The 12,226-nt window shown below is 45.5% G+C and overlaps 1 protein-coding gene across 1 annotated transcript; it reads right to left on the bottom strand.

The window, feature by feature from the left end:
• Positions 1-828: 828 nt before the first annotated feature.
• LOC309356771 (protein FAM200C-like) lies at positions 829-11,984 on the bottom strand. Its single transcript, XM_081888492.1, has 7 exons — positions 11,764-11,984; positions 9,502-10,012; positions 9,189-9,306; positions 8,258-8,340; positions 7,040-7,166; positions 6,432-6,638; positions 829-5,699 (listed from the first exon to the last, which is right to left on the bottom strand). The coding sequence occupies exons 2-7, from the start codon at positions 9,913-9,915 to the stop codon at positions 3,853-3,855; spliced, it is 2,796 nt and encodes a 931-aa protein (XP_081744618.1). The 5' UTR covers positions 9,916-10,012; positions 11,764-11,984; the 3' UTR covers positions 829-3,852.
• Between the last annotated feature and the right edge of the window lie 242 nt (positions 11,985-12,226).

Genomic DNA, 12,226 nt, shown 5'->3' with positions numbered 1-12,226 from the left:
ACCAAAAGGTGCAAACTGGACAGGCAGGATCACTAGAGGTGCCAGAACATCCCTAAAGTCCCACAATTGCACCAACACAGTGTCTGATTCCAGAGCTTTGTATATTTGACTTCTATGAATGACCACCATGAAATTCTCTCTGATAAAGTTCATTCAATAGTGGCAAAATTATTTTCCTACTGACGGGTCAGTCAATAGCTTGGTGTATGTGTCTATCTACAAGCTAAGTCTCCAGCACTTTAAAATATGGGGGGGAGGTGCCAGTACTCACCATGAAGTTGTTACATACACTAAGTGCCACACTTTTAACATGGAGGGGGAAAGATTCCAGTACTGCACACCCTTGCGTACCCCCAGAAAAAAAGCACTGGTCAGCGCTTTGAACTGGAGTACAAAGTTCAGGTTGACACCGATATGGATGGCAGAATCCACATATTTTATAAGGCACCTAATATTGACTAAGTTCTCTCTGTTCTTGTTCCTGGGAAATGAGGTGGTGGCAACATCTGGATTCCTTTTTCTAAACAAGCACCTTTTTTGAAGGTTTTTCTTGATAACTTGAGATCTATCCTGCACCCTTCTTCCCCAAATAGCCTCCATATTGCACTACAGTGGTACCTCGGATTACATATGCTTCAGGTTACAGACTCCGCTAACCCAGAAATAGTACCTCGGGTTAAGAACTTTGCATCAGGATGAGAACAGAAATCGCGCATCAGGAGGTGGCTGCATTAGCTAAAGTGGTGCTTCAGGTTAAGAACAGTTTCAGGTTAAGAATGGACCTCCAAAACGAATTAAGTACTTAACCCAAGGTACCACTGTATAAGGATGCTCTTTATATAGTGTTATGTGAAAAACTGGTCCTTAGGTGTTCAGCCAGACTAAACTAGCTACAGTAAGCAGATTACACTTCTGTTTTCCCGGCGGTGCAGTTTACCTGTTTGTTTCCAGGTTCAATATAAAAGGTTGGGCCAAATATATACTACAATGCTACCAGAGTCCAGTAAAGGTACAGAATCAGGGTGTAAAACAGACCTCCTTGAGATTCTCAAAGTCCTTCTTAAAAAAGCAGCACGTTTCTGGCTTTTATTACTTACACATGTTTGAAAGTGGGTGGCCAATGCCTGCTGAAATATATTCTCAGAGTATCACCTGAGTAGGAGCTCGAGTAGTAAAGGGAGAGGACTTCTGTGTCCTGCTATATTCCATTAAAAGTCCAGAGAGCAATTTTATAAGTCCATGCAACTGCCTTCTGCTGGGAGAAGGTGCTCTGAAATGGCATTAAGGTTGTTTGCTCTCAAAATAGTTTCCCTTTTTGCAGTAACCTAGGGTTCTGACAAGAGTAGTTAAGAATCATCTAACCCTATACTGAAGGGTGTAATATTGTGTAACCTTTTCATATACAGTGCTACCTCAGGTTAAGAACTTAATTTGTTCAGGAGGTCCGTTCTTAACCTGAAACTGTTCTTAACCTGAGGTACCACTTTAGCTAATGGGTCCTTCCCACTGCTGCCGCGCAACTTCTGTTCTCATCCTGAAGCAAAGTTCTTAACCTGAGGTACTATTTCTGGGTTAGCGGAGTCTGTAACCTGAAGCATCTGTAACCCGAGGTACCACTGTAAAAGCAGAGATCCGCACCCCTGCAGTTAAGTTTCCCTTTTCATATGCTTATAAATGAGCAGATAGATCTCTCTTACATTTTTGAAGGTGTTTATCTTTGCAAGTTTACCAGTTTTATTCCAAAGTGCCTGTAGCCTGTGGCGACAGATAATTTTGGGAGAAGACTTTTACAAAATGGTTTAACAATAACTTTTTTTAAAACAGAAAGATGATTTTTAGAAAGTGGTGGTGGGCACTGAATTACAGCTACACATCTGCTTGAGTTGAGCTTGGTTTCTTGTGTTCGCAGCACTTTTGAATAAACAAAACAAGTAGGATCAGACTGCACAGGAAATTCCTCAGCAGGAGTGTTAGATATATAAGCTAGGTATCAAATGGATCCTTAAGCCAAGGTTACAGTGGCCAAAACAGAATGTCTAGTTGCCATTTTGGGGCAAGACGGCTCTAAAGTCCCATTTTTCAAGTGATTAACTGACTGATTAATTCTCAGTTAAACATCTGGCTAGTTCAGATGACAACCTTGAGCTAAGTTAAGAATTTTGAGACGTTGAAGAAGAAAAGCCACTTGATATAGGGACAGTCCACATATATATTGGCCTCTTCCCACTTCTTTTTCTTAATGGTGACACCGACCATTCATAACATAGGGATATTCTTCAGAGCTGTGAGCAGGGCAGTGGAGTGAGGTAACTGAAGACAAGCTACAACAATTTACTATAATGCTGTTCACTGCTCTTGCTCAGGCTGCACAGAAAAAAGCATTTTGGTTCCTGAAATTCAGATAAAATATAACTGATAGAATTTTACAGGATGTGGTATTAGTGTGTGAAAACAGTCCATATCCAAGGCTTCCCAGGCATGCGCCTCCAGGTGGTGGAGACGTCAGGCCCAATCCTGGCACCCAGGCATCTTCACTTGGTTGTAAGTGGCCAATAGTCAGGTGCAAAATGTGCCTGGCACCTGGCTAATTTCAGACCCTGCTCAGCAGTAAATGAAGTATAGCATAAACCGGTAGGAATTGTTGATGTTTATGGCAAATATTTCTCTAGCCCCACTGAAGTTCTTTGGGCTTCCATATCCTTAGCCCAATATGAAGAGAAGGCAAGCAGGATAATAATTATACAAAAAGCAATAAGATACCTGTGTTAACCCCTAAGAAACATTCCCAAAAGTTCTCTAACTGCTGGATTTTGTATTTTCAAAAATGGGGAATCAGTCACGTGTGTTTCTTTATCCTAGCATCTCTTGGTGTCACCTAAAGCCTATGTAGCAGCTGAGGAAGCTTATTTGAGTAAGACTACCACCTCTTCCCATACTATACTTAGAGCAGGCCTCACCTGCTCTAAACATTGAAAACAGTATCATGCCACTTTAAACAACCATGGCTTCCCTCAAAGAATCCTGGGAAATGAAGCTGGTTAAGGCTGCTGGGAATTCTTAGGAGACCCCTATTCCTCTCAAAGAGCTACTGTTTTCAGAGTGGTTCCCTCTTCCCAGGGAACTTTGGGAACTGTAGTTCTGTGAGGGGATTAGGAGTCTCTGGGCAACTCTCAAAACACTTCTGAGAGTTTATTAGCTACAACTCCAAGGATTCTTTGGCAAGCCATAACTCTGTAAAGTGGCATAATACCACTTTCAATGTACAGTCATACCTTGGATCTCAAATGCCTTGGCTACCGAACAAATCGGCTCCCAAACGAAACCTGGAAGTGATTGTTCTGGTTTTTTAACATTCTTTTGGAAGCTGAACGTCCGACATTGCTTTTGGGGCTTCTGATTGAGTGCAGGAAGCTCCTGCAGCCAATCAGAAGCTGCGCTTTGGTTCTCGAATGTTTTGGAAGTCAAACAGACTTCTTCCGGAATGGATTCCGTTCAACTTCCAAGGTGTGACTGTATAGTGGAGATGCTGGCTGAGACCAATGCAGTCTTTGGGGCACTAAGCTAGCTCCCCACCCGCTTCGCTTAACACCCAAGTGTGGTGAAGCATTCCGGAGAACTCAAAAGCTCGCTCGCCGTTTTTAATGACATTTTGGTTATACCTGGGCTGAGTTAATGCAACAATATACACCCACGGTCACAAGTAAAATGATGTATTTAAGAGTGAGATATCAGCCACAGTTAAAAGGAAACACAGCATAGAAAAGAACAGAAGCCACTGAAAATAACCCAATCAAAGCTAATGATTAACGCAAAGCAACCACACCTCACATAAATTGTGCCACTGCTCCAAGACTAATGTGAAGCCTGGCACTGCATGTCATCTGCAAGCTTGCTATAATTGGGGGTGTACGACGAGATGGCTGCTCTCAAACAGTCATCCAGATGCTTAGGCGTCAGCCGTGTTCTGTTTTTTGACTTGATAAACTTTCTGGCAGAGAAAAGGGACTCGCACGGATAAGCTGACCCAAAATAAGAGTTTACCTTTGCAGCAGTCTTTTTCAACAAAGGGAACTTCTGGGAACCAACCTGATTCCAAAAGTTGTCGTGGCCTGAATGAGACTTCAAAGCCAAGTCATTTTGCAAGTCCACAATCTCCAGCTCTATTTCCTCCAGCCCAGCTTGACAGAGTTCTGCAATGGCCATGGCAGTCACTGTGACATCGATGGAGTCGAACGGGTTTGCAAAAAAGGACACGACAGGCTCAATGTCAATGAGCTGCTCAAATTGAGTAAGGAACTGCTCCTCCAGGATCTCTAGGTAGCCCACAAACGGGACGCCGTTGAAGTCATTCTCTCCAATGACTTGCTTCATTGAGGGGAAGTAAAGGAGCGATTTCCTCTCCAGGTGTGACTTCCACAACCTCAGTTTATCTTTGAAGGCATTGACTGCAGTGACCATCCCAGAAATATGCTTGTCTTTACCCTGAAGCTCAAAGTTCAAAATGTTCAGTTTTTGCATCAAGTCAGCAAGGAAAGCCAAGTCCATTAACCAAAACCTGTCGTCAAGTTGTTCAACATACTGATCTTTAGACCTAAAAAACTCCTTAATTTCTTCAATCAGGTTTAAGAATCTGGCCAGAACTTTCCCTTTACTCAGCCACTTGCCTTCAGTGTGCAAAAGGAGATCATTGTGCTCAGCATCAACATCTTCCAGAAGGGCTTTATAAAGCCTGTGTTTTGAGGAGACGGCCCGGATAGAGTTTATTATCTTTTTAACCACATCCATTATGTGTTTAAACCGGAGTACTTTAGCACATAATGCTTCCTGGTGAATGATGCAGTGATATGAAACAAACTTTGGAAAAGATTCATCCTGCTGGCACTGGGCGATAAACCCACCAATACACCCCGTTGCTGCTCCCTCGTCGGTGGTGATAGATGACAATTTGTGAAGAGGCAAATTTATTTCCATGGCAAAGTCTTTGAAAGTCTGAAATATATTCTCACCTCTTGTTTTTCCTTTCAGAGGTAGTATTCTGAGTAGCTCCTCTATCACAGAAAGATCACTCAAAACCATTCTCGCAACAACTGCCATCTGAGACGGGTCTGTTATATCTGTCGATTCATTAAACTGAAGTGCGAACCAAAGGCAATTCTGAAGATCACTTTGCAGCTGACAATCCAAGTCTCTGGATATAGACTCAATTCTTCTTGTGATGGTGTTTCCAGACAGCTGCAATTTTTGAATCGCTGCAAGTATTTCTTTTTTATTAGGGAAACCTTCGAACATTGAGTCACCGGCGGTCAAAAATATCTCTTTCAACAAGTCCCCATCTACAAAAGGTTTTTTCCTCTTTGCAAGCAAGCTTGCAATTTTAAAAGATGCCATCGTATTATTCTTGGATTGCACCACAGGCCTGGTGGCCGGTGTCGGTGGAATCGCCAATTTGGATTTCATTTCATGGACCTTTTTTTTCCGAAGTTCGGAATCTAGGGGATAATCTTTTGCAAAACTGCTGTGGTTTCTTTCATAGTGTCTCTGGACATTGTGCTTCTTTGAGACGGCAACAGTTGAGGAGCAGACTAAGCAGACGCACTTGCCATTCAGATCCACAAAGCAATACCTCTCTTCCCACTCCTTGTTGAAAAAGTAAGTCCTTTGCCTTTTAACGGTCGGCGGCTCACTTATTTTAATAACAGCTAGTGTAGAAGGGGGAGGAAAAGAAGAGAACTTCAGTTCAGCTACTAACATGTATGGCCAAACTTCAAAAAAAAAATCCTTACTAAAAAGCAAGAGTAAATTAGTGCCGGAGTAATTGATATAGGAGCAAATCAAGTCTCTAGAAAACAGTCAGTCACCAAAGCCAAAGAAATAAAGGACTGTATGAAAAAGCAAATAACTCTACAATAACAACGCACCCCGGAAATCAAGAGTCCAAATTCTACTGCTGCCATGGGGTCTACTTTGGCTGTGCCTCTCACACGCACCAGTGGTGGTTGGTGCCCACTGAGATTGGTAGGGGGGAAGGCAGGAGGACCAACAGTAGGTGGAGCTAGAGCCAATGACACGCAGAACCAATTCTAGTCTTGTCCCTATCTTCCTCTCTGCTGTGTTCTACAAGGGCAAGACTGAGCCTAAGGAGGAAGAAGCTGATAGGCAAAGAAGCTGCCTGGACTGAGTGAGGGTACAGAAAGCAGGCAGGTATACGGAGAACCTTGTGGGTGCCACACACACACACACACACACCGCTACTCTTGAGCATGTTTAGGTTCCCTCCCCTGTGCGGATTATTTCCCTGGGTAGTGAGCTGCAGACTCACAATTACGTTCTTTCTACACCCCCCGTATTTTATGTCTCTCCTGTGCAGATTTTGCAACAAGCTTCAGGATTTTAGAATTTTAACTCCCCCCGCCCCCAAACACGGCACTTACATTTTTCGCTTCTTTTCCTTATTTTCCCTATTTTCCCTTGGACTGTGATTTCATGATAGTCGCCGTCTTCAGAAACGGGGGATTTAGTCCTCCTCTTATGGTTTATTTCGGTCTTCCTTTTCTGCTCTTCACTCTTTTTGCACCGCCCTCTTTCCGGCGACATCCCTCGCGGTTCTCCTTTACTCTCCACTTCCCATCTTTCAGCTCCTGCAATAAAGGCAGGAAAGGGATAAGCGAGTTTAAGAAATGGGCCCCCAAAATAATTGAGCTACAACTAGCCATTGTGATAAAGGAAGGACTAAAATATTAGGTGGGAGATCGTTCCTTGCATTAAGTGACAGCTGCCATGATACAGTTGGACTAAGATCATGGAGACCAGGGTTCAGCTCCCAGCTGAACGCTGGTTAAGGCAGCCTTTGCCAACTTGGTGCCCTCCAGATGTTTTGAACTACAACCCATCAGCTGTGCTGGCTGGACTGATGGCAACTGTAGTCTAAAACATCTGGATGTAGCCAGGTGGTTAAAGGTTGGGCCATCAGGTTAGACACAAATGTTATTTTGGGTTTGTAAACAGGTCTCATCATCAACCAGGGAAGAAGACACATTACCTAGAGGGGCCATGATCCCACAGCTCTTCATCACGAGCTGCCTGTGCACAGCTCTCTGTTCTGGATCCACCAAAGCCCGCTCCTCCTTAGAAAGGTACATAGCAGCCCCCTTCAAGGTCGCCAGATCCTGGGGGGAGAAAGATAAGAACCTTTCCTTCTTAGGAATATAACGAGAGATATTATCTTTCAGCAAAAGCTAAAAGGCAAGTTCAGGGGAAGTAACTGGGCATTTTGTGCAAGATTCAAACCTTCACTGAGTGGCATCAACAGATGTAAAGGGGGACACGACAGTGGTTTAAAATGAAGCACAAAGTGACCTTACTGGAAGAATCTGCGATCAGAAAGAGGAGGAACATCAAGAAGAGTGGAAGAAATTTAAGGAATACTTAGCTAAATACTATAATATAACATAGGTGGAAATACTTGCAAGCACTAAATTTGGCTTAGGATTAAAGTATGTTGTACTGTATAATATTATGGACTGAGAATATTATGAAAAGAAAAGAAGTTAGTAATTTGAACAAGTTAATTTTATTAGAAAGTGGATATTGGAAAACTGCTAAAATGAGATTTAATGAAAATCAGTTAGGAAGGATTTGAGGAAGTCATTTAATAATGGAATTTAACTTGGATTTTTAACCATAAGACCTTTTGTATGTTTGTTTGTTTGTCTTTTTAATATGTTTTGTTATTTGTTTGTTATTTTGTGTTGTGTTATATCTGTTATAAATTTGGAAAACTAATTTAAAAATTTGGGGGGAAAATAAAAATAAAATGATGCACATAGTGGATACAGTGGAGGGAGAGAAGTTTTTCTCCCTGTCCCATAACACTACAACTTGCGGCCATCCAATGTAGCTGAATGTAAATTCAGGACAAAAGAAAGCACTCATTCTAATAGCAGAAGATGCAGCCAACTGGACAGGTTTTAAGAGGGTTAGATGAATCCATGGAGGACAAGCCTACCAATGGCATGTTCTGCCTCCTCTCTGAAGGCAGTATGCCTCTGGGTACCAGTTGTTGGGCATCACAAGTGGGGAGAACACTGCTGTGCTCACGCCCTGCTTCTGGGCGAATGTGAGAGCAGGTGCTAGATTAGATGAATCCAGCCAGGCTCTTCTTACGCCCATGAGAGATTTGTTCAGGTCTAGGGAGATGACAGGACAGAGGCACAGAGTCCATCTTAAAACAGCTTCCACAACAACCCTCGCCCCCTACCTTATCAGGTTGCCCGGAAGCCGTTTCTCGTCCACCGCACAGAAGAGATTGCTGAGCACGTATTGCTGGAAGCATTCCATAGCCTGTAAGAGACAAGGTGGTGGGAAGCCAGTTCCACACGATGGAGAACCTGTGGTCCTCCAGGTGTTATTGGGCTCCAGCTCCCAACATCCCTGGCTATTGGCCCTGCTGGCTTGGGAGCTGTAGTCAAGACAACATCTGGAAGGCCACCCACATCACTGCAATAACGTATCATTGCTTCAGAGATTTACCATATTTTTCGCTCTATAGGACGCACCTTGTTTTAGAGGGGGAGAACAAGAAAAAATAATTCTCTCCCTCTCTGTGCAGCGCCCCTCCAGCGAAGCGGCAGGAGAAACGGAGCCCCTTCCATTTCTCCTCCCGCTTCGCTGAAGGGGCACTGCGCAGAGAGGAAAAGCCTCCAGAGTGCGCACCGACGCCTCTCACTCTCCAGGCTTCAGCAAAACAACGCAAAGCCTCTGGAGCGCGATGGGAGCGCTCCCACTGTGCTTCAGAAGCTTCACGTTGCTATTGCTGAAGCCATGGAGCCTGCATTCGCTCCATAAGACGCACATACATTTCCCCTTAATTCTGGAGGAGGGAAAGTGTGTCTTATAGAGCGAAAAATACGGTAAGTGGTGCATGTCGAAGCACACACAAGTGTTACAAAATGTCCCGTCAAAATACATTTATACCCATTTTATATTTAATTTGGGTGAAAAAGCTCTTCCCCATTTCTATCTTGGGCATAAATCAAAGTGCTAGCAAAGTCTTCCAAATACTGAGTATGAGCACATTTTTTTTTTTGAATTATGCAAAAGACTGGAGACATGGGAGACCCAGGAAAGCACAAAAACAGCCCACAGGTTTCTTACATCCTCAATAGGGGAGACCAGGTTCAAATCCATACCTTGCCAGCTGGTCCCACTGTCACCCTCTGGCATGATCCCCTTTCGTAGGGGGCTGTGTTTGGTGTCTGTTGACGTCTTCTCTGCCTCGGAGAAATCAGCACCAAACAGCCCCTGCCCCTGAAAAATCAACAAGATCCGAGACTCTGACTAGGGAAGAAGACATTGACTAGAGAGAAAAGGACTGATCAGAAGCAAAGGCCTTGGGATTGCAGATATTATTTCCCCAAAGAGCTGGGCAATTAGTGGGGAGTTTTAGGGTATCCTCCCTCACATTCCTGGGCCCCTGGAACTACCGGGACAAAGTGCTCTCACCTGTTGCTCTTCTTGCTTCTTCTCTTCTGCCTGAGTCAGGAGGAAAATCTCTGCCAGGGCGACTGCCTGGGAACTGGTCTCAGCTCCACATTCTCTGACCCAGCGCTCCATCTCCGGTGGAAGGATGGTCAGGAACTGCTCCAGGATCACCAAGTCCAGGATCTGGATCTTCGTGTGCTGCTCCGGCTTCAGCCACTGATGGCAAAGGTCGTGGAGGCGGTTGCACACTTCTCGTGGGCCCTCGGCATCTTGGTAGCGGAACTGCTTGAAGCGCTGGTGCTGCACATCCGCTCGGAGCAAGTTCTCGCTCAGAGTCTTCTGCATGGTTTTCTCCCAGGATTCCCCGCTGCTCCCAATCTTGATGTTTTCAGGGCTCCTTCCTGATTCAGAGGCAGCGGAGTCTTGCTCTTCCATCTTGGAAGCCTCCAGCGTGAGAGAAGGCTTGCGTCTTTTGCCTGCCAGCTTTTCGTCTCAAGGCAGAGATGTCCCTAACTAGTGGTGTTGCCAAGGCCTGCAAAGCCAAGACATCCTTCTGTTAGGTCCATTAATGCCCCAGGCAAGGAAGATTTCCCCCCAACAAATATGGATGTTTCCTGCTACCAACATGGACTCATCCCAGAAGGAAAAGCAGTGAATGCCTTTTGTTGAAACTCTGAACCTCCTTCACCCACTTCCCTCCCTCTGGCAACCCCTTTTTCTCACTGCCTTGTTCTCCTTAAGCCTGTTACTCTTAAACTACTGTGAAAATAGTTTAAATTAAGGCTGCTGCTTGATGGTTGCAGGGTTGTTGTTGTTTTAGCAGAAACTTGGGGAAACTGAGTTCCCTTACCTTTTTAAAATTTAATAATAATTATTATTTTTGTCTGGGGATGCCAGAACAGATATAGAGTGGTACCTCGGGTTAAGTACTTAATTCGTTCCGGAGGTCCATTCTTAACCTGAAACTGTTCTTAACCTGAGGTACCACTTTAGCTAATGGAGCCTCCCGCTGCTGCTGCGCCACCGGAGCACGATTTCTGTTCTCACCCTGAAGCAAAGTTCTTAACCTGAGGTACTATTTCTGGGTTAGTGGAGTCTGTAACCTGAAGCGTATGTAACCCAAGGTACCACTGTACACCCAATGCCTGAACCAAAAATCCACCTAGATCTGTAAGCAATAAAGTTGTGGCCATTTCTAATCCAGATCATTGCCTGCTTGAGTTTATTAATCACATTTAGCCCCTGCCTGGGGGTGAGGGTGGGGTGGCGGCACTGTGACTGGGGTCACAACAAACAAACTTCGTGGTGAGTCCCCTCACCTTTTCTCCAGGAAAAAAAAAGCACTGGATGGGTGATACTGCACTTTATTAATTATCTGCCTTTTCGTCCAATGGAACTCACAGAAAACTGCCCATTTCTAAGGAAAACCCATTTTATTTTCTCTATTTTAGTTATATTTGGAGAACAAAGTAAAACAAAGTAACATTTCTCTGGTATACTGGCAGGGTACATACAGGTTCTCTTTCTCGCGCAGCTGAGAACTGCCTTGTGAGAGCAAGAGCAAAGGTTTGCACAGGTAAGTAACCAGTTCCCAGCAGTGGAATCCTCAAGCTCTGCAGCAACCGAGACCGACCACAGAATTGGAGAGCTGGAAGGGACCGCGAGGGTCATCTAGCCCAGCCCCCTGCAGTGCTGGAATCTTTCGAACCCACGACCCTGAAAGTACGGTAAGTATCTCACGATCTACCGACTGGGCTCTCTCTCTCTCTTCCCTCTTGATTTCAGCCTTCCCCTTTAAAGGAAATTGTGTTCTGCTTAAAAATACCACCCTGCTCTGCCCCGTGCAAAAATGCAAAGGAGGAGGTGAGGTTTGTTCGGTTTTCAAAGGGGGTCGCTCATTCTAATCGAAGTAGAGGCATAATATAATCGAAGAGCCAGGTCGCTTCGTTTTGCTCCCGTTTTTAAAAATTCAAGAGGCCTGCTTGTTTTTGCAGAGGACTGAAAACGGATTCCCCAATACTGCGGGGAGGGGGGAACGTTGTCCATTTTGGGGCGAAACAGAGAGCTAGGCTCGCCTCGCCCTTCCCAGCTCTGCAAAGGACCCCTCCCAGTTTGCAAGCGACCCACATTTCTTGCGCCTTTTCTCTCCCCTCACTGGCTGGGCTCTGGGCCAAGGATCTCCCTCTGGGTCTTCCCGCCCCACTCCTAGCTTCCCCCCACCCCTCTCTCCTCGCAAGCCTCCCGGGGGTTTCCCTTCGCCCGGATGAACCCAGCGCCTCTCACCAAATCGCCCCGATGCAGCTCTCGGCCAAGACAAAGGCCGCTCTCTCTCCCCCAATGGTGGATCCGGGAGGGGAACGGGCTTCGTGGGGACGGGCATTGGATATGGAGGACGCCCCTCCTCTTCCCTCTCCCTCTCCGCCCCCCTCCGAAAAAATAAATCAATCGACTCTCCACTCTAGGAATCCAGCTCCGTCGAGCTAACCCTTAGAAGGCGGTGCGGCAGGATCCTTCCTCTGCGCGCATTTATAGTGGTCCGCAGGCAGGAAGCGATCCAGCGCGCTCCCTTTTCCCCCTGCCACTATGCAGCGTGCGCGGCGCAAGATGGTTGCTCCTCCGCCTCTCTTGGTTTGCAAGGAGGAAGCTGGCAGCGCAAAAGACAGGACGGGGTAGGGCGGTTGGTGGTGGGGCGATTAATCCCCCCCTCCATCTCGTGCAAAAGTGACTTCAAAGTGATACAGGAAAA

Source organism: Podarcis melisellensis (genome assembly GCF_964234715.1).
Source record: "Podarcis melisellensis genome assembly, chromosome: 14".
NCBI lineage: Eukaryota > Metazoa > Chordata > Lepidosauria > Squamata > Lacertidae > Podarcis > Podarcis melisellensis.
This window is presented reverse-complemented; position numbering and strand designations above follow the sequence as displayed.

Coding starts and splice junctions, on each gene's coding strand:
- LOC309356771 (XM_081888492.1), bottom strand. CDS start 9,915: ATGGAAGAGCAAGACTCCGCTGCCTCTGAATCAGGAAGGAGCCCTGAA. Junction 9,307..9,501: donor AGAAGCAAGAAGAGCAACAG/GTGAGAGCACTT, acceptor TTGATTTTTCAG/GGGCAGGGGCTGTTTGGTGC. Junction 7,167..8,257: donor CTTCCGGGCAACCTGATAAG/GTAGGGGGCGAG, acceptor TTCTCCCCCCAG/GATCTGGCGACCTTGAAGGG.